Here is a 22,444-nt window from a genome sequence, read left to right on the forward strand (position 1 = left end):
CATTGGGAGCATGAGGGGAATGCACTCCATGTGCAAGCCAAGGGCAAGACCCATGAGGGGGTGAGGAGAAGATGACCAGCAGCGACCTGCTCTCCTACCACAAGCCAAAACAGACAGTGGGACAGTGTAAGCACATCCAGTGTCCGCATCACAGGCCTTTCCCCTACCTCAACCTGTTGCTGATGCTTCTACTGCACCTGCTGCTTGGATAGCCAGCCTGGTGGTGGCAAAAGACTCCAAAGCCACAGAGTGTGCCAGTTTAGGGGCCGCAGCCTGCTGGAAACCGTCGGCCCCCGCACACAAAGTGCGGCAAGCTCGCAGGGGTCGATGGCTTCTGGCTGCAGCTGCATCACCCCCTGTCCCACCTCATTCTCATCCCTCGGCCTCCCACCCAATAACCCACCCACTGGAGACCCCTGATTCCCTCTCTGCCCAGCCCCCAGAGGCGCCCCTACATAAGAGTGAAGTTGAGCTGGCCACATCCCCCGTCCACGCCCCCGGAGGACAAGCACAATGCTGATCCGGCCCCCAATGAAATTGAGTTTGACACCCTAATCTATATCATATGCTTGGGTGCTTATTAATATAAAAATTGTGCTCAGACTGCTGAATGCTTATTGGCTTTTTTGTGCATGTGAGCTTTTTTCATATTTCACTCTTAGTATAAAATGTAATTCTTTTATTGAAGAAATAAAAAATTGCTACTATTGAAATGGAAATTCCATAAAATAAGCAGTTAAAGTGTTAAATCATGAACTTCTGTGCAATCAAAGATGCAATTGACTGCAAATATTTATACTGAAAATAACTTCCAGTTTAAAAATTAGACAAGCTTACAATAAATACAAAAATCTAATTAAATAATGTTTGCCAACTTTTGTATAGCTACTAAGTTATTTTTTTATTTTAAATATATTTTTCTTCTTTTAAACTTCTGCAGTTTGATTTACTGTAATATAAAAAATCTATATAATTTTTTGTCACTTGATTGTCTGCATTTTTCTTTTTCTTTGTGTTTGGTTTATTTTTTACAGTTCTTGATAAACACTCTTCTGGAGATTCTACAAGGTAAGATTTAGATTTTGATTTAAATTCAGGAAGTTCCGGAAAAAGATAGATTCTTATTTATATATATATATATATGCATCTCTGTTTAAGCAATTCTAGAAAAACAGATGATGATAGCTGGCTTTCTTCAGAAGAGGAACAACTAGGCTCCATTCCCAAGGTAGGATTTTGTACAATGAATACTCAAAACCTCTAACAATGAGAGACTTGTTATGATACTATTTTTTTTTAATTTTATTTATTTATTTGTCACAACAGTATATATAAGCATAAGCATGAAGTAACTATATAGTATATAAGCATATATATGAGTATAAGTATGAAATAACTATATAAATTGGATATAATGAAAGGAAACAGTAGGACAGGAACGGTAGGCATGTTTGTGCTCTTATGCACGCCCTTTAAAGACTTCTTAGGAATGGGGTGAGGTCAACAGTAGACAGTTTTTGGTTAAAGCTTTGGGGATTTTGAGTAGATACCACAGAGTCTGGTAGTGTGTTCCAAGCATTAATAACTCTGTTACTGAAGTCATATTTTCTGCAATCAAGTTTGAAGCGCTTAACATTAAGTTTAAATCTATTGTTTGCTCTTATATTGTTGTGATTGAAGCTGAAGTAATCCTCAACAGGAAGGACTTTGCAATAGATGATTCTATGAGTTAAACATAGGTCCTGTCGAAGGCGGCGGAGTTCTAAGTTTTCTAAACCAAGATTTCAAGTCTGGTGGTATAAGGTATTTTGTTATATTCAGAGGACTGGAGAACTCTTCTTGTAAAATATTTCTGGACACATTCAATTGTATTGATGTCTGGAATGTGGTATGGATTCCAGACAGGCGAGCTGTATTCAAGTATTGGTCTAGCAAATGTTTTATAAGCTCTGGTTAGTAGTGTAATGTTTCTGAAGAAGAAGCTACATAAGATTAGGTTCACAACTCTTAATGCCATTTTTGCAATGTAGTTTATTTTATTTATTTATTTATTTATTTTGTCACAACATCATACAAAAAGATTATATAGTATATACACATATAAACGTATATAGGAAGAAGAAAAGAAAAACAATAGGACAGGAACGGTAGGCACGTTTGTGCGCTTATGCACGCCCCTTATGGTCCTCTTAGGAATGGGGTGAGGTCAATAGTAGAAAGTTTTTGGTTAAAGCTTTTAGGATTATGGGAAGAGACCACAGAGTCAGGTAAAGTATTCCAAGCACTGATGATTCTGTTGGTGCATTTAGTTGCATTGCAATTTAGTTGCAGTGGAATTTGGCACTTAGGTCATTGGATATGAAAACTCCAAGGTCTTTAACAGGGTGAGGGTCATTTATAAGGTAATGTCCGTCAAGTTTGTATTTAGTGTTTGGATTCTTTTTTCCAATGTGTAAGACAGAGCATTTGCCGGTTGAAATTTGGAGTTGTCAGGTTTTTGACCATTCTGACACAAAATCAAGGTCTTTTTGAAGAGTAGCTGTATTATTGGTAGTGTTAAATAGTTTGACATCGTCAGCGAAGAGAACACAATTACTGTCGTGTCCCACTCCTCCTCTGACGGCCGGGTCTGGAAAGTCTGTCTCAAGCGCGGCCACGAAGCCTCTGCAGCTTTGCCAAAGTCCTGTCAGAGTTCTCAGGGCAGGCAGGAATCCAAGGTGTGACTTCAGCAATCAGATTAGACTTTGCCTGACTCAAAGAATGCCAGAAAGCAGATCCTTTATATAGGCCATGGGGTGTGGCTCCATGACTCAGCACTTATCCAGGCCTGCCCCTCCCTTCCTTTTGCTGCCGTCGCCTCTCCATTCTCCGGAAGCATGGATCTGTCCACCCTCCAGCTGCCGGTAATTCTAGCTCGTGACTGGCTTCATGCTCCTCATGCTCACACGCTGTGGGGGGTGGGTTTATTTGCTCAGCCTGTCCGGGCATGGTGCCAGGACTGGGGGCTGGAGGCATGCCAGGCCCTTCGTCTGCACTATCAGTCTCTGGCTGAGATAACAGGAGATTAGAGGGGCCCGGCTGCAGAGAGGGGGGCGGACGAGGCCCAACACTATCCCTCACCGCAGGGCCCTTTCCCCGGGGCTGACGATCGGGATGCGGTCAGGCCGGGTTCTGCTCGTGGAAGGCCTGCACCCCTGCCACGCAGTCAGGTATTGGAAGTGCCCCTTCAGCCAGCGGGAGTTGCGTACGCTGTGCACCTTGTACTCCTCCGCCCCGTCCTCGTCGACGGTGCCAGGTGGAACCGGGCGCCGGAGGGGACACGGCGGGGCCTCGGACCAGCAAGGACCGATGGAAGACGGGATGGATCCGCATGGAACGCGGCAGGGTCAGCCGGTAGGCCACCGGATTGATGACCGCCTCGACGGGGAACGGACCGATGAACCGTTGGTCCAGTTTCTTCGCCGGCCAGTCGGACTAGAGATGCTTCATGGAGAGCCACACGCGGTCTCTGACCGCCATCAGGGGCGTTGCCCGTTGGGAGCAGTCGGCGACCCACTTGTAGCCCTCCTTCGCCCGATTCAGCTGCTGATGCACCATCTGCTGGACTGCGTGCAGCTCGGAGAGAAAGGTCTGCGTCTCGGGAACCGGGGAGTCTGAGGGAGCCAGAGGGAAGAGCTGCAGATGGTACCCCATATTGGCCAGGAACGGGGTTGTCTGGGTGGAGGTGTGTTGGGAGTTGTTGAAGGTGAACTCCGCCAGGGACAGGTACTCGGCCCATTGTCCTGCTGCTGGTTCACGAAGCACCGGAGGTACTTCTCCAGGACGCCAATGACCTTCTCGGTCCCGCCGTCGGTCTCCGGATGGTGCACCGACGACAGGCACACCTGCACCTCCAACGTGGCCATCAGGCTCTTCCAAAATCTGCAACCCACGGTCCGACACCACCCTGTCCGGCAGACCGTGGAGGCGGAAGACGTGCTGCAGGAAGAGACGGGCCATCTTGGCGATGGGCAGCCCGCGGCACTGGATGACGTGCGCCATCTTGGTGAGCATGTCCACCACCACCAGCACCGTGGTGAACCCCAAGGACGGCGGCAGGTCCGTCAGGAAGTCCATGGAAATCGCCCCCCAGGGTCTGTCAGGAGTCGGCAAGGGCTGGAGGAGACCGGGAGGGGCCCCCGTGGCGGCCTTGGCTTGCCGGCACAGCACGCAGGACGTCACGTAGGGAAGGACGTCATGCCCCACTCGGAGCCACCAGAAGGTCCACATCACCAGGTTGAGGGTCTTGAAGAACCCGAAATGGCCCGCGGCAGGGTTGTCGTGGTACTGGGAGAGGACGAGGACCCGGAGCGGTCTAGTGGGCAAGTACAACCGCCCCCGGAACTTGAGCATGTCCTCTTCCAGCTTCACGGAGACGTGGGGCCCGCCTCTGCTCGCCGCTGCTGAGACCAGGCATCTTGGAGCTGCGCCTCTCGCACCTGGGCCCGTAAGTCCACCGGTTCCCGGGCGGAAGCCAAGGCTTCTGCCGGCAGCACTGTCCGTGGAGGAAGAGGGTCCTGGGCGCTCAGGTACTCCGGCTTATGGGACAGGGCGTCCGCCGTCCGGTTGTGGCCGCTGGGGATGTAGGCCACGCGGAAGTTGAACCGGCGAAGAACAGCGACCACCGGATCCACCGCTGGTTCAACTTCCAAGCCGTGGTGAGGTGCTCGAGGTTCCGATGGTCCGTTCGGACCTCCACCTGATGCCAGGCCCCCTCCAGGTGGTGCTGCCACGCCTCAAACGTGGCCTTAATAGCCAGCAACTCCTTTTCTCAGATGGTGTAGCTGCGCTCGGAAGGATTGAGTTTCCACGAATAGTAAGCGCAGGGAAAAAGAGTGCCGCCATCCGCTGGGGCCTGTAGCAGCACCACTCCGAGGGCGACATTGGAGGGGTCCGTCTCCACCACGAAAGGCCGGTGCGAGTCAGGATGTCTCAGGATGGGCTCCGTGACGAAGGCCTTCTTGAGAGCCGTGAAGGCCTCCTGCTGCGGGGGACCCCACCGGAACAGGACCTTCTTCTGGAGGAGCTGGGTGAGCGGAGCCCGGGATGAAGGTCCAGTAGTAATTGGCGAAGCCCAGCAGCCGCTGGACATCCTTCACCTGATGTGGGGCTTCCCAGCTGCACAGGGCCTCCACCTTGCGCGGGTCCATGGCGATCCCCTCGGGTGAGAGGATGTGCCCGAGGAACTCGATGGACATCCGGAGGAAAAAGCACTTCTCCAGCTTGGCGTAGAGCTGGTGCTCCCGCAGGCGCTGCAGGACCAGACGGAGGTGCTGGAGGTGACTTTCCCTAAACCGGGAGTAGATCAGGATGTTGGTCAGGTAGATCACCACGAACCGATCCAACATGTCCCGGAACACATCATTCATAAAATGTTGGAAGACAGCGGGGGCGTTGGTCAGCTCGAACGGCATGACCATGTACTCATAGTGTCCGTACTGGGTGCCGAACGCCGTCTTCCACTCGTCCCCTTCACGCATCCGCACCAGGTTGTAAGCCCCCCAGAGATCGAGCTTGGTGAAGACCGAGGCCTCCCGCAGCCTGTCCATCAGCTCCGGGATGAGCGGCAGGGGGTAGTGATTCCGCACCGTAATGGCGTTCAGCCGGTGGTAGTCGCAGCACAGGCGCAAATCCCCGTCTTCTTCGCGAAGAGGACCGGGGCCAATAGAGGGGACTTGGAAGGCCGGATGAACCCTCGGGCTTAGTTTTTGTCCAGAAAGTCCCTGAGGGCAGCCAATTCGGGCTCGGACATGGAGTACAGGCGTCCCGTCGGCAGTGGGGCGCCGGGCTGCAGGTCCACGGGGCAATCGTAGGGCCGATGTGGGGGCAAGCGGTCCGCCTCCTTCCCGCTGAAGACGTCAGCGAAGTCCCGCAGCTCAGGAGGTACGGCGACGGCCGGGGTGAAGACGTCCTGGCCGGCACAGGTGTGGCGGATGTGGTTGACGCACTGCAGGCTTGGAAACAAGATGGCGTTCCGCGACCAGGCCACCTGAGGGTCGTGAGTCCACAGCCAGTCCAGTCCAAGGATCACCGGGAAGTGGAGGTCTGCCGTCACATAGAAGCGAATCACCTCCTCATGGTCCCCAATGGCAAGGCGCAAGGGCTGTGCGTTGAAGTTAATGGGTCCGGCCATTAACCCTTCGGCTGGTCACCCAACCACATCCGGGTGTCCAAAATCAGATGCCGAGGGGGCCCGGGGTCCATGTCGGCCACGTCTGGCGGGGGCTTGGTCCGTGCCTGGCCTAAGGTCTCCCCGAGGCCGGGCCTGCCCCGTTTCCCAACTGGCCAGGCTAGGATTCTGGGACGGCCGCATGTGCTCCACCGCGCTTCCTGGGGCATGCGGCGGTGAAATGGCCAGGCTCCCCGCAGTATAAACACGGCTCCGCTCTTGGGCCGTCAGGCGAGGCCTGGCCGCTCCTAACTCCATGGGCTCCTCTGCAGCGGCCACGAAGTGCGGGGCGGCCTGGGACGGGGTTGGCACAGGTCGGGGGAGCACGGCTGTCATTGACGGTTACTGGCGGCGACGGGACGGGCATTGTTGGTGACGGGTGTCGAGACGCAGGCAGAGGGGCACCAGGTCAACGAGGGTCCGCGGAGCCTCCACCCGGGCCAGCTCGTCCTGGAGCTCCTCCGAAAGGCCCCTCTGGAACGCATCTGCAGTGCTGTGTCTTTCCAGTCCGAATCGTGGCACAGCAACCGGAATTCAGCGATGTACTCCCGGAGGGGGCACGGCTTGTCGGGGCCCGCATGGGGTCCTCATACATGAGGCGCAGTTGCTCCCAGAACCCCTGGTAGTCCGCCAGCAAGGGGCTGTCCCGGAGCACTAAGGGCGTGGCCCACTGGGCAGCCTGGCCAGACAACAGGTTCTTCACGAAGGCCACCCTGGCCCGGTCATCAGGAAAGTCCCCCGGCCGCATCGCCATGTAGGTCTGGCACTGGGCCATGAAGGCCGGGAATATCTCCATCCGCCCAGAGAACTTCTCCGGCACCGTTACTGGGCTGTGGCGCTGAGGAGGAGGAGGAGGAAGAGGAGGTTGGACTGCTGGGACTTCCCAGCAGCCAATTGAGCAGTCAGCTGGGCGACTTGCTGTTGCAGTAGCTGGTTATCTGCTCGTAGCTGCTGCACAATCTGCTCCAGCTGCTGCTGATCCATCTTGTGGTGTAGATGGTGATGTGAAGGAGTCAGGCAAGATGTCGTGTCCCACTCCTCCTCTGACGGCTGGGTCTGGAAAGTCTGTCTCAAGTGCGGCCACGAAGCCTCTGCAGCTTTGCCAAAGTCCTGTCAGAGTTCTCAGGACAGGCAGGAATCTAAGGTGTGACTTCAGCAATCAGATTAGACTTTGCCTGACTCAGAGAATGCCAGAAAGCTGATCCTTTATATAGGCCATGGGGTGTGGCTCCATGACTCAGCACTTATCCAGGCCTGCCCCTCCCTTCCTTTTGCTGCCGTCACCTCTCCATTCTCCGGAAGCGTGGATCTGTCCACCAGCTGCCGGTAATTCTAGCTCGTGACTGGCTTCATGCTCCTCATGCTCACACGCTGTGGGGGGTGGGTTTATTTGCTCAGCCTGTCCGGGCATGGTGCCAGGACTGGGGGCTGGAGGCATGCCAGGCCATTCGTCTTGCTCGGTCTGTCCGGGCATGGTGCCAGGACTGGGGGCTGGAGGCATGCCAGGCTATTCGTCTTGCTCGGTCTGTCCGGGCATGGTGCCAGGACTGGGGGTTGGAGGCATGCCAGGCCCTTCGTCTGCACTATCAGTCTCTGGCTGAGATAACAGGAGATGAGAGGGGCCCAGCTGCGGAGAGGGGGGCAGACGAGGCACAACAATTACTTTTAATATGGTCACAGAGATCATTAATGTATAATATGAAGTGTGTTGGTCCAAGAACACTGCCTTGGGGAATGCCGCTATTGACAGGAACAGGATTTGATAGGGCACTGCCTATTTTGACCACTTCTTGTCTGTTTGACAGGAACGCTGATATCCAATTGTGGAGGGGTCCGGAGATGCCGTAGGATTTTAGTTTTAGGAGAAGTTTGTTGTGTACCACTGAGTCAAAAGCTTTACAGAAGTCAATGTATATTGCATCTATTGTTTTGCCTTGATCAAGATTTGTAATCCATATGTTTTTGCAGTGAAGAAGTTGTAAGTTACATGATAATTTTTTTCTGAAACCAAATTATTTATTTGTTTATTTCTAGGTGGAGGGTAATGGATTGGTTGATGATAGATTCCATAACTTTACAGGTGACACAGCTTAGAAAGATAGGTCTGTAATTTTCAACTAAGCTGGGGTCTCCTTTTTTGAAGACAGGGATGACTGTGGCTAGTGACCAAAGTTTGGGAACGGAACTGGTCGTAAAGGCTTTTTCAAAGATTATGCTTAGGGGTTCAGCTATATTAGTGGAAAACTTTTTTAAGAAGTATGCACATAGTCCATCAGGTCCTGTAGATAGGGATGGTTTCAGTTTGCGAAGAGCTTTTTCAACATTTTCTTCAGTGAAATCTATATGTGTAAGGTCGTTTTTGGTGCGGTTGGGAAATTTCGGGTATGTGCCATTGCTGTTGACAAAGACTGAGCCGAAGAATGTGTTAAAGAGGTTTGCTTCAACTGTTTCATCATTATTTTCTTTGCCGTTAGGTTCTTTTAGTGGTGGGATGGATCTCGAGACATTAAGTTTGTTATTCACAAAATTATAAAAAGCAGGATTAGAATTTGTGCGCAGAAGGTCTTCTTCTTGCTTTGTGTGGTAATTTGTGCATTCAATTTTTATTTGGTTGCATATATCTCTATAGCTGTTTCTGAAATTAGCTACATCCCCCTTTTTGTTTTTTCTCCAAAGGGATTTTTTTTTTGGATTGAAGCTTTTTTATTGATATGGGTAATTTGTTTTTCCTGATTTTGGTGGTGGTTTGTGGTACGTAGAGTTTAATGATTCTATTGACTTCGAGTAGGAAAACTTTGTAGTGGTCTTCAGCAGTAATACAGGTTGAAAATAGATTTTGTCAGTCAAGAAATGAGAGGTAGGTGTTTATAAGGTCATAGTTGACTTTTTTGAAATTGTAGATTGGAATACTACAATTCCAATTGTAGTACAATACATAAAATCATTATGATGATTTTTGTAAAGGTGTATATTGAGGCAAAAGGTGTATATTGAGGTATATTGCTGTGGTCACTGTTGGAAAAGGGTTCTTTTATTTGTAGCCCATAAATTGAGTTTGTGTTATTGCAGAAGATGAGCTCAAGGCAGTTGTTTAGTCTTGTATTGTTAGTTACTAATTGATCAAGACCTAGATTTGTAACAGCATTGTACAGGTAGCATGGATAGGTTCAGTTGTACATTCGTTTGTTATCCAGTTAATAAGAGGTAGATTGAGGTCACCCAGGAAGATGAGAGGATATGGGCAAGAGGTAGCCCAAGATAGTAGTGTGGTTAACATTTTTGCATGTGCAATGTCATAGTCAGGGGCTCTGTACATTGTAGGAATCAAAGTGTGGTGTTAAGGGATAGGTCGCATACAATAAATTCTGGGATAGCTAGGTTATGTGCAACTTGAACATTTTTTATATTCAGTGATTTTTTATGAAAGATAGCTACTCCACCTCCTCTGCGGGTTTCACGGTCTGATCTAAAAACGTGGTATTCTTTGTCTGAAATAATGGAGTCAGGGATGGATGAGTTAAGCCATGTTTCGCATACAAATATAATATCAAAAGTACCATTTTTTAACATGAGGATAAATTCAGGCAATTTGTTTACAATGCTTCTTGCATTTATCAATTTGCATTTAAGGTCTGCAGTGTTTGGTGAAGAGGAAATAAGGGGCGTGCGTACCTAGTTATTGGTGATAGTCGGTTGGGGGTTTTGATCCACAAATGTTTGGAGGTTCTGTTCAAAGGATATTTGGAGGTTGGTTGCTTGAACTACGAATGTTTGGGGGTTCTGTTCTTTTAATTTTTAATCAATTAATATTTGTTTGGATGGAAAGAAAATATGAACTTCAATTTAGATCGTAAGTTTAATGCGATACATACAGCTTGAGCTGTGGTGGTACAGTGGTTAGAATGCAGTATTGTAGGCTAATTCTGCTGATGGCCAATTGGCTGCACTTCAGCAGTTCAAGTCTCACTGGCTCAAGGTTGACTCAGCTTCCATCTTTCTGAGGTCAGTAAAATGAAGACCCAGATTGTTGGGGGCAATATGCTGACTTTGTAAACATATTTTGACCTGCAGTCAGAACAAAACAGCTCCTTTTGGGATGGTTCCATCAGAAAGATTCATCTGCCTTGTTTCCAATACAGCAACATTCAAAATATTTTAACTATTTCATGTGAAAGAAAATAATTCATAGTGTTCCACTGTGGAGAATGTTGAGAATTTAAAAGAAGAGAGAGCAGGCCATGCAAGCTCCACCGATACCCATTCTACAGGAAAAGAGATGAAAACATTAAAAAGAATTCCTATAGCAAACAATGTAAACCGGCAGTTAAGCCCATATTTTGCATCCTGGCAGACCTGTGCAAGCAGCCACAAAACTGAGCCCAGAAAAGAAACAGGCAACAGATGGTAGATTGGGTTCAATAGCAAATGCACCCAAGCATATGATGTAGATTACATAAAATTGTAATTTAAATATTGTAGTGTAAAGCTGTTCTATAACCAATAATTCTGAAATTGTTTCCATTCTCTAAATATATGCTTTTAATTGCTCTTCTGCAATTAAACTAATTAAATTAGCCCTTTAACTAATTCCATTGAATAGTAGCAAGAATAGGATGAATTTGCTATTTTATTCACTGATAATTCTACAAGTCTTCATGGTGTGTAAGTATTTAAAACTAGCCGGTGACTGAACACAAAATCATGTAGAACAAAACACCCCAAACTTAGAACAAAAAGTTTGGTTTTGAATTTGGAAAAAAATGTTGGAACAGGAAGTATTTTCTAAGTTGAGACCATTTGAAAAAGCTGTGCTGAGCTCAGGATTGAGTATGATTTTGTATTACCTTGTTTCCCCCAAAATAAGACATTCCCTGATAATAAGCCCAATCTGGCTTTTGAGCACATGGCCATAAGGCCAAGCATTTATTTCATGGTTCAAAAAAAATATAAGACAGGGTCTTATTTTCAGGGAAACATGGTAATATTTGATCACTTTCTGTCATTTAAAAAATATGTATAGAATTAGAATTGAAAGGGGCTATATATTCAAAAATTCAATCTCCTGCTTAATGCAATATTCCAAACCAAAGCACCCTGGTCAGGTGGCTAGAATTAAAATAATATGTTTTTATCAGTGTGGTATTACTATGGATAGAAGTTTGGACTAGATCAGGAAGACAGAAGTGCCACACTGTTTTAAATTTGACTTAGCTCCTACATTGCAGAATAAAATAGGAAAGGGGAGGGTTGATACATTTATAACTCTAGGTTTTTTGAAAGAAGAGCAAAATGTAAAGATGCATAGCAATGCTTGTTACAGTGAAAACTTCTGTCCACTTCAACTTTTATTCTTAGAAACCAGAAAAACCAAGTTTGGCTCAGTTAATGAAAGTTCCATGGGACTTCTTGAAACAATGTAAGTTGCTTGAACAAAGTATGATTATACTGCTTATCTACAGAAAACATTGATTGCATTTTAATCTCTGTGTGTGTGTTTGTATTTTGATGCAGTAGATGAGAAAGATTGCACTATCCAAACAGAACCCTTAGGCAGTTCACAGCAAAATAAAGCAGATTATGAATTTGAAGAATGCAATGAATCCCTTCCTAAGCCTTTGTTCCAAGTCAAAACCTTCCCTCATTCTGTCCATTCCTCACCTGGCTCCGTTTCCAAATGTTCCCAGAGAACGTTGCATTCTAAACAGGTAATAAGTTTGAATTTATCCATTGTATTTTATTATTTATTGTATGTTTTTATACCCACATGTGATTTTGTGAAGACAATGAAAACAAAAATCAGTCAGAAGAAAATATGCAAACAAAAATTAACTACAATAAGCAAGAATTAAATGATTCTGATAGTTCTTTTGCAAGCAATAAGGAAGAAGAATTTGATGGGAAGAGGAAAGAAGAGAAGAAAAATGAAAAAGAGGAGGAAAGGGAAGAGGAAGAAGAAGAGGAGGAGGAGGAAGAGGAGGAAGAGGAGGAGGAGGAAGAGGAGGAGGAGGAGGAGGAGGAGGAGGAAGAGGAAAAAGTAAAAGAAATGGAGGACTTCAATACAGAAAGGGAGGAAGAAAACATAAAAAAATATTTGACCAAGGCAGACGATAAGGAAGATGAATATTCTCTGAAAGTATATTCCAGAGAAAATGAACATGAGAGGGAAGCAAATCAGTTTAAGTGTAATAATGAACTATGCAATGTACAAAATGAAAAGATGCAAGATGCTGCTAATACTCCTGAAGCTTTTATATCTGGTCATTCTGAATCTTCACATGACGATACAATTACTAACAAGGTAAATAAGGAACAGCCTGAACATTTAGTTGAAAAAGAGTCTAGTTATGAAAATCAATTTCAGAAGTTACAAAAACTCCAGTACACTGAGAATAATAATAAATTGTCATATGAGAATCAAAATCAGTTTTGCAAAACAGTTTTTTCTTTGGAGAATGTTGAAAAAACTAAGCTCTTTACTTTCTCAACTAACTCTCATGAAAATGGCATGGATTCCATTCTGGATTATATTAAAAATCATAATTCTGGATCAGAAGCAGAACTCACAAAAAATACAAGTACACAACAGAATCCTGATTTTGCAGGATATCAGACCTCTGGAAAAAAGGAATGTGTGGATTCAAAAAAATTGGAAGAAGCAATATATGAGCCAGCGATATATAAATATAGTGAGGATGAACATCTGAAAACTTTCCAACCTGATTTGAAAGTAAGTGAATCTATTGCAAAGCCAAAGACTTCATAAATAAAAAACTACTTTAACAAGCTTGTTCATTAATGATATTTTAATGGCACAGGAGAAATAAAATTCACTCCAAATCATTTAGAGCAGGGGTCCCCAACCCCTGGGCTGCAGTCTGTTCAAAACCTGACCGTGGGAGAAATGGGCAAGCACGCATGCGTGAAGCTCCATTTGCACAAGTGATGGGCAAGTGCACGCACGAAGCTCCACTCGAACTAGCAGAGGGTGCTTGTGCTCGCACATGAAATGGGAGTGGAACTTCGTGAGCTCAAGGACCCTTCCACTCAAGGGGTTTCCACCCGCATGAGCGGAGCTTCATTCACAAGTGCAATTATCAGCCACGAGTGGAGCTTTGCATGGAAGCACAAGGACCCTTCACTCGGGCTCGATCCCATTTGTGTGAGGAGAGGGCATGCATGCGCTCTGCTTGCACAAATGGAACTATGCATGCGCCTGCCACTCATATGTCCCCCCCTCCCAGGTCAGGGCAGGCCGCCAAGGTAGAAGGTGGAAAGTTTGAAACACAGAATCCAGATGAATTCATAGATTTGATAATATTCAAATGAAGCAAAAATATCCAAACTGGCTTAATGGTTCTATATACAATTCAAGATGTTGATTTTCTATGAAGCTAAAATTACTTATAGCTAGAATATCCACTATTTTTACCTACTTATTCATACCTTCATTTATCAAACAAAAATTACAAATTTGAACGAACAAAATAAAAAAAACTAAAATGTGATAGGGACAGTAGGCAGTGCCTATTACACACGCCCCCAGATTGCATACCCAGTCTTTAAGAATGGCTTCTAATTTTTTTCTCAAAATTAATTTTATAATTGTTAGCTTGTCTTGTAACTGTAAATTGCTTGGAAGATAGTACAAAGAAAATAAGGCATACAGATTCATACCATACCATAATTATGTATATTTATAGGTTAATTTTATTAAGAATTGTTTTTTATTTTATTGATTAATAAAATGATGGTAAACAAAACAAACAGCTTTTGTTTGGATGGACGATATATATCAATATTTATCATATTAAAAATTAAAAATGATGCATTTATTTCTCATGATAGATGGAATTTTAACATTGTATTTTTCAGCATAGGCTGCCAAATAATTTTGATTCTTTTGGATTCCTGGGAGAGTCCTAGATTACTGCTCTAGTTTATTGCTTACAGTATATATGTGAATATATATTCTTGGCATTATCCCAGACAGTTTATGATTCCCTGATAAAATCACATAGATTAAAATTTTAGTCATAAATTCTAAAGACTTCCTTAAAGTAATAACAGGACATTACAATTTCCAATTGCTATATACAATAAAGACTCAATGTTGTTCTTTCTTTTAGGAGAAACCTTCAAAAGATGAAGAAGGTGGTGAACAAGATATTGCCAATAAAAAAAGTATTGTTTGTAGGCAGTCTTGGAATATCTCACCCAAAGGTATAAGTTTTAGTTATATTAACTAGTCTGCATCACATGCAAATTAGCAATAATAAAGTCACTTCTCATATTTATGCATTGTAGTTTCATTAAGTTAATAGTTTAATAACTAAAATTCATGAAACCAATAATTAATTGGTTATTGCCATGAATTTTAATATAGTATAATATTATAAGATAAAATAAGTATAAAATATATAAACAAAATTGTTTCTGCAAATAGCGTGTTTGTAAATAAGTGATTTATTATGAACTGGACATCTATTGGGATGCTGTCATTCTAGTGTTATATTTCAGTTTTCATGTTTACAAACTTCTGTGGCTGGTTTCTGAAAATCTGTGTTTTCTTTTCCGAAAGCAACTTTTTTTTTTAATTTGTGGGCTGACCAATAAGATTCAATTAATTTTTCTTTGGCTTCTCAGCAATAGTTCAGTAAAAATAGTGTGTGTAGCTAATGTCCAAATGCAGCTATGAAAAGTATTTAGTTATTTAAATTTAATAATTGCCCTATAATCTAGTTAACTCTTTTGTCTTGCCTTATCAAGGTGTGATACAAGAATAGGACTGAGGAATGATAAATTGGCAGAACCAATCAAACATGGAGGTGGAGGAATGAATAATGTTTGGCAATACTTTTCAAATCTGAATTGCCACAATCTCAGTTTTTCAATAATGAACAGAGTATTTTGTAAAGAATTTTCTATTTTGTTTTATAGCTAAATCAACTTTGGATGAGGACAAAGATAAAGAGGAGAAGTGTACAGAATCTTCATGGGATTCAGAAGTAGGTTTTTAAAATTTTCTGTGCTCTATGACTTCAAAGAAATACTTCCATTTTAAAATATGTTTTGATTTATTGTTTCTCATATTAATCAGTTTTAGCTTCTAGTGTCTACGGATATTCCGTTAACTTGCTAAGCACAGAACATTTCATTAAATCAGAATAATTGTTTGAAACTTTAAGGAATTTAATTTGAGTTATTTTCCACACAATTACTTATAAGCTTTACTCATTTTGTAGTCTCAAAGTGGTCAGTGAAAAAATATTTTCTCAGGGAAAGTATTTTTTTAAAATTTCAAACCATTTATTTGTATACAGAATTCTAGGAATTCATCTGCCTATATAAGATAATGTTATATATTATATAGGTAATATTTTCCATATCAGTGATCTCTCTTTCCGTCTCAATAGAGAGAGAGAGATACAAATTAATAATAATAAAAAAATATAATTTAGCATAAGTAATGAGAATTAAGCATAATGAGAATTTTTTGAAATAAATGATGTTTGAGGAAATATATAGACATGCTCTATCTATCTATTTGATTCTTAATATCAAAGTGAAGTGAAGGTTTGAGTAAAATATCCCCTTAAACCTGCATGCATAGCCCCATAGCACCCTTGTTACTAAAAGCAAAGTGAACTTACCCCTTCACTTTCCTGCAAGTGCTGGTTGATTTAGGCAAATCAGCTTAAAGTGCGTTATTGAAACACATAATTCTATCTCTTTACCATCTCCATGACATTTATTTGCTGAGGTGAATTGAAACTGCCCCAATACAAATGTGGTCATAGAAATTATCAATGGTGTTTAATACTGCTTAGTTGAATATCCTGCCCATAAATTAAATAAATAAAGGAATTAAATAAAGGAGTAATTTAAATTATGAAATGTAATTAATATGGTATAGGGTCCATAGTTGGAAATGTGTTGTTATTGAAGACTAATGTTCTATAGTTTTGCATTATGAAATTGTCTTTATGCTTAAAGGTTACTTCAGTTATAAATATATATACTTTTTGTATTTAATAAATGTTTTTGTGTGTGTGAGATTCTAGTGGCTTCTCTTATATAGCACATGAGAATAGTGATAACTGATACTGACAATTTTGGAATACTAGTAGTTCACCTTGCTTTTGGTCCTGAGTTATAACCAACTCATTCTAGGATGCATTCTTAGTTGAAGTAGGTGTGAGGTACACTTCAGAAAGGAGATTTGAAATTTAGCGTGTTACATAGGTCAAATTTTGTGAATTTTTTTTTAAAAAAATCACTTTATTTCCAGCTCACTTTTCTACTCTATTAAATTAAAATGGGAACAGTTCCCATTCTTAATATGAATGTCTGTTCAAATATTTCAGTTGTAAGTAAATGCAAATCAGCCATTTCTTAAAAGCTAAATTACAAATTAAAATGCTTTTATGTGTAATAAAAAGTTTTCATAATATGTTCAGGAATATCTTTTTGTAGAAAAAGAAAGATAAACAAAATGGGTATATGACTATAGTTGTATGCATGTTTCTCACATATGTGTGTTTCCAATAGTGTACTTCAGAGAGCCCCAGGAAGCCAACTATTAGTTCTTTGCCTACATCTCCTGCCAAAACTGGAATACACATGCCCAATATTATAGAAGAACCATTTAATGGTAAATTCATCATAAATTATCCTTTTTATATTTACATACATAAATATTTTAAATGTTTTTCAGTCATTTAGATATGAAAAATACAATGGAGTGGCTAAGGGTTGTGTGTGTGGGTGGGTGTTTGGTAGTTGGGTGGATTTATATATATTGCCAATATATTGCCAGCAAATTTCTATAACTAAGTAAAACTTTATCCTGGGTCTTCATGATTCAAGTTGTGCCTTAATGTACAGGTTATACCTATATATTTTCCTCCTACAATAGCCCTATGAAATATCTAACAAAAAAATAAAAAGAAGGGCTCAGACAAGGAAAAAATAGAAAAGGAAAAAGAATAAAGTAAAGAAAAAGAAAATAAAAATATAAAGAATTATCATAAGTACAAACGATTTTAGTAATTGATCACTTTCTCTTAAAATACAACAAATGACATGTTCTTCCCATCTTCTGTTTCTTATCTATAAATAAACATATAACACCTAATCATTTTATTCCTGATGTCAGCAACAGTCCAGTAATGGTTACCATAAATAACATATGTATTTTAATCTTGATTGATTAAAACACGTTTATATTCATTACTTTTGCTTCTAACAACCTTGATCTTTAGGTCCTTCAAATATTGTCAATGAAGTTGATTTCTTTTCATTTTTTCTTAGTCCCTTCTTACAAAATTCTTCAAAACTTTTGTAAATCCAATATAGGAAAATTATCCAGGTTATTCTCTTGGTTTGTTATTTATATATTTATATATCCCTTTACCTTTATCTTTATTATGACATCAGCCATTCTTTTGTATTTCTAGTATGACATCTTTTCCCATTGTTCAGAAATAACTTTCAATACATCCAGTGTTAAAATATTTTGTTTCACTCTGCATTAGCAAGTCAAATTTCTTCTTCTTTAATTATAATCTTTAGATCCTTCAAGTTGCTGCTAGCATCCAATTTTGAAGTCTTGTCTTAATATTTTTTTTTAAACAAAAACATTTTCTTATGAAAAATATTCTTATAATTAATTCATAAGTCATATTTCAAATTTATCTGGCCCCTTAGTCCATTTGTAATTTTCTAAAATCAATGTTTTAATTTTTTGTTGTTTTTATTCCACAAAAAACTTAAATATTTGACTTCATATTTAAATTTTGTTTTACTGAGAATTGAAAAAAACTTCACCTGGTGCTGTAAAACATGTTGATCGGAAGGTTCTTAAGAGTTGAAAAGCAGTTAACAAGCAATTTCTGAAAGTGATTAGAAAAGGAAGTAACATAACATAACATAATAACAGAGTTGGAAGGGACCTTGGAAGTCTTCTAGTCCAACCCCCTTCCCAGGCAGGAAACTCTACACCATTTCAGACAAATCGCTATCCAATATTTTCTTAAAAATTTCCAGTGTTGGAGCATTCACAACTTCTGCAGGCAGGTTATTCCACTTATTGATTGTTCTAACTGTCAGGAAATTTCTCCTTAGTTCTAAGTTGCTTCTCTCCTTGATTAGTTTCCACCCATTGCTTCTTGTTTTACCCTCAGGTGCTTTGGAGAATAGTTTGACTCCCTCTTCTTAGTGGCAAGCCCTGAGATATTGGAACACTGCTATCATGTCTCCCCTAGTCCTCCTTTTCGTTAATACCCAGTTCCTGCAACCGTTCTTCATATGTTTTAGCCTCCAATCCCCTAATCATCTTTGTTGCTCTTCTCTGCACTCTTTCTAGAGTCTCAACATCTTTTTTACATTGTGGCGACCAAAACTGAATGCAATATTCCAAGTGTGGCCTTACCAAGGCATTATAAAGTGGTATTAACACTTCACGTGATCTTGATTCTATCCCGCTGTTTATGCAGCCGAGAACTGTATTGGCTTTTTTGGCAGCTGCTGCACACTGCTGGCTCATATCTAAATGTTTGTCTACTAGGACTCCAAGATCCCTCTCACAGTTACTACTATTGAGCAAGGTACCACATATACGGTACCTGTGCATTTTTTTTGCCTAAATGTAGAACCTTACTTTTTTCACTGTTGAATTTCATTTTGTTAGATAGTGCCCGATGTTCAAGTCTGTCAAGATCCTTCTGTATCTTGTGCCTATCTTCTGGAGTGTTGGCTATTCCTGCCAGCTTGGTGTCATCTGCAAATTTGATGAGTTCCCCATCTATCCCCTTGTCCAAGTCATTGATGAAGATGTTGAAGAGTACTGGGCCTAAAACAGAGCCTTGGGGTACTCCACTGCATACTTCCCTCCATGTGGATGTAGTTCCATTGAGGACTACACGTTGAGTGCGGTTGGTCAGCCAGTTGCGAATCCATCTGGTGGTGGTGCTGTCTAACCCACATTTTTCTACTTTATCTAGTAGTAGGTTATGGTCTGTAAGTATATCAACCCGGTTCCTTTTAAAGGCACTTACTGCTGTTTGAGCAAGGTGACTATTACCTTGTATCCCACATCTCTAGACCTGCCAAGCAACTGTCTGAAGCACCTGGGGACAATCTCAAGTCTCCTCTTTGTCTGGGCAGGACTTACAAAGAACCTGTCTACTTGCCAGCTCTTCATTCTGCTCCAGTTATTGGCTCTGCTTTTTGGGAGCTGTCTCCATTTCATCATTTCTTCCTGGAAGTTTTGTTTGTTATATTTGTAACAAACAAATACTATATTATACTTGTAATATAAGAGTGGGATTCACACAAATTTTAAAGTTGTAGTACATTATCTAGGTAACTTGTTTCCCTTTTTTTCCCCTTAGGAAAACCAGGTTTGCAGGTTAGTGCTACTTTTGTTACATGAACTTTATTTAACTATTTTTATTACTACATTGTGGTATCTTATTTCACTCTTTACTGAATTATCTTTATAGCAAAACATCACAAAAGAAAACTTGGTATGTGAATCACCTGCTCCTGTTCTAAAGAAGGCAGTCATAGAAAAGCAAAAATCAGGTAACTACATTATATGGGGCTTAAAATATTATATCATATATATTATTGCGTATTTTATATTCTAATATCATTAATTTCTTTCAGATTTAATGGAAGAACTTGGTTTGGATGAAGCAGATGATATTGAAGGTCCTCACACACTATGCATATTTATGTATCATACATTGGAAAGTATTTAAGAACATCAGATTTTGCCATGTATTGCAAAAAAAATTAAAATTAAATTTTGCTTATGAAACTAAATGTATCCTCTAAAGATAGACATGTACTTGCACTTTTCTATTAAACAATAGAAGATTGAAGATTGAATTCTTTTCATTTGGGATATACATAAATAAATGTAATGGTTAAGTCAAAATAGCTTCTAGTACTTATCAGTATTTTAAGAACCAAATGCTGATATATTACAGATGTAGGAATGTTTCAGCCATAGACTTTTTTATTGTTAATATTGGAAACCTAATAGATCTTTATATTACTTGATTTCAAAATACATTTGATTAACATTTGCTAAACTATTGCATTTTGTTGTATTTACTACTTTGATCTTTTTAAAATATTTTTTGTTAGATACATCTGACTGGGATTCTACCAGTATTTCTCTTAAAAGCACTCCATGTGCTAAACCAGCTGACATGTTTATGTTGGAAGAGCATGTATCTCCACAACAATTAATAGAAACAAATGTTACACCTGAAATCTCCGTGCCTGTGAAGGAAGACTCAGATACTCAAAACATAATTTCTTTGAAAGGTAGCTGATGTCATTTTTAACAAAATCAAAGTTTTCTGCAGGAGGAGGGAGAATAATTCTGATCCAATTTAGATAACCCTAATCCAAAACAAATAATTCATTGTTTCTTCCACTTTTCTGCTGGAAACATTCTGACATCCCAAAGTGACTCAGAATGATAATTTATTATACTGCTTTGTTAATTAAAAGACAAGGTTGTTTTTTTTTCTTTTTCTGTCGAAAGAATTCCTTTCCTTCAGGGGTGAAATGCTCCCAGTTCAGACTGGATCAGCCAATCTGGTAGCGATGACTGTGGGTGGTTCGGAGAACCGGTAGCAAAAATCCCTGCCCCCCTCCCCCCCCCCCGCCCATGCCCACCCAATGCCTGATTGCCCGCTTCCCCGCTTGCCACTTCTTTTAAAAAATGCTTTTAAAAGGTAAAAAAAAGATTCTGACAATCTCAGCTGAGCTGCCTAATTGTCAGCCTTTTTTTTTACTTTTTTACTATTATGTAAAAAAGTGCTTTAAAAGTAAAAAAAAAGATTGCGCACCACAGCTGATCAGGCCCCCCTGCGCACGCTGTTCTACTTATCCCATGCCTCCTTTGACTTGCACTGCGCACGCGCACTTTGCATTTGGTGCATGGTGCGTACTGTGCACGCGCGCACAGCACGCAGGCGCAGCCACCGAACCGGTAGTAAACCAGTTCAGATTTCACCACTGCTTTCCTTCCTAGAGAAGATTGAAATCTAATAAAGCCTCCCATTGGTGGCAGATAGAGAATGCCATTTTTTTTTAATTTTTCCTTCTTATATTCCATTAATCCATCCACAGGCAGTAGTAGCTGGAAGGAAAAATAGATAATTAGATAAAACAGATAACAGATAACTAAAACAATTAATCAGTGGAACAACTTGCCTGCAGAAGTTGTAAATGCTCCAACACTGGAAATTTTTAAGAAAATGCTGGATAACCATTTGTCTGAAATGGTGTAGGGTTTCCTGCCTGGGCAGGGGGTTGGACTAGAAGACCTCCAAGGTCCCTTCCAACTCTGTTGTTGTTGTTGTTGTTGTTGTTGTTGTTGTTGGACTAGAAGATCTCCAAGGTCCCTTCCAACTCCTCCTTCTTGTTGTTGTTGTTGTTGTTGTTGTTGTTGTTGTTGTTGTTGTTGTTGTTATTATTATTATTATTATTATTATTATTATTATTATTATTATTATTATTATTATTATTATTATTATTATGCACTGTGTCCTTTCCTGGTAGAATTCTACAGTGGGTCCAGTCATTTGTTTCTACATTCCATAGTGGATAAACCAGCACCCATCAGATTGCATAGCTAAAATCTAGAGGCAAATATTTATATTTGAAATAATTTCAATAAAAGTTTAAATGGAGAGTTCATTTGAAGCTGCTTTTCAAATCAAGTGGATTACCTCTGCAGATCCTCCAATTTTTTCAGATGTACTAGTCAGATTTGGCATATGTTACTAGAAGAGGCTTCCGCCAGTAAGCTCACCCTAAATTTTGGGAACTTTTGCCCAAGAATATACCTTTCTGTTTTCTATAGCACACTCCCATAAAGAGCCATTTTGGATTCTTCACAGCCAAAATGCTTGTGAATAAGGTTTTTTCTGGCTTTGGCTTGTTACAGGGATACAAGGAGAAGTTTTAAAGCGATACAAAGCAAATTCCATTTCATTTTTCCTTTGATGGAAAGATTCAATATTTGTCTTCATTTACAAATCTGTTTGTGAAGGTGAATCTGAATTGCTTTGCATGGACCTAATGGATAACCATGTAAACATGGAAGCTGTCTAAATCAATGAAACCAGACCTTGTGCTCCATTAAGAAATACAGAAATCAAAATTGAGGGTTTTGAATTGCTTGTACTTATTCTAAGTTACAGATTCTTTGAC

General features: G+C 41.3%; 1 protein-coding gene across 13 annotated transcripts in view; it reads left to right on the top strand.

Moving 5' to 3' along the window:
* LOC131201703 (ankyrin repeat domain-containing protein 26-like) overlaps nucleotides 1-22,444 on the top strand; it is a 168,523-nt gene that overhangs the window by 11,044 nt on the left and 135,035 nt on the right. For 8 of the 13 annotated variants that reach the window (XM_058189803.1, XM_058189806.1, XM_058189802.1 and 5 more), the window contains exons 3-13: nucleotides 1,035-1,068; nucleotides 1,159-1,228; nucleotides 11,564-11,624; nucleotides 11,720-11,913; nucleotides 14,335-14,428; nucleotides 15,146-15,213; nucleotides 16,757-16,859; nucleotides 19,600-19,616; nucleotides 19,711-19,792; nucleotides 19,877-19,921; nucleotides 20,363-20,545. In XM_058189803.1, coding sequence (XP_058045786.1) covers nucleotides 1,035-1,068; nucleotides 1,159-1,228; nucleotides 11,564-11,624; nucleotides 11,720-11,913; nucleotides 14,335-14,428; nucleotides 15,146-15,213; nucleotides 16,757-16,859; nucleotides 19,600-19,616; nucleotides 19,711-19,792; nucleotides 19,877-19,921; nucleotides 20,363-20,545 — 951 coding nt within the window. Of the gene's footprint in view, nucleotides 1-1,034; nucleotides 1,069-1,158; nucleotides 1,229-11,563; nucleotides 11,625-11,719; nucleotides 11,914-14,334; nucleotides 14,429-15,145; nucleotides 15,214-16,756; nucleotides 16,860-19,599; nucleotides 19,617-19,710; nucleotides 19,793-19,876; nucleotides 19,922-20,362; nucleotides 20,546-22,444 lie in introns of those variants that run through there. The other 5 variants (XM_058189805.1, XM_058189812.1, XM_058189814.1 and 2 more) reach the window with 5 other exon arrangements.

The sequence above is a fragment of the Ahaetulla prasina genome, chromosome 7 (assembly GCF_028640845.1).
Source record: "Ahaetulla prasina isolate Xishuangbanna chromosome 7, ASM2864084v1, whole genome shotgun sequence".
Classification (NCBI taxonomy): domain Eukaryota; kingdom Metazoa; phylum Chordata; class Lepidosauria; order Squamata; family Colubridae; genus Ahaetulla; species Ahaetulla prasina.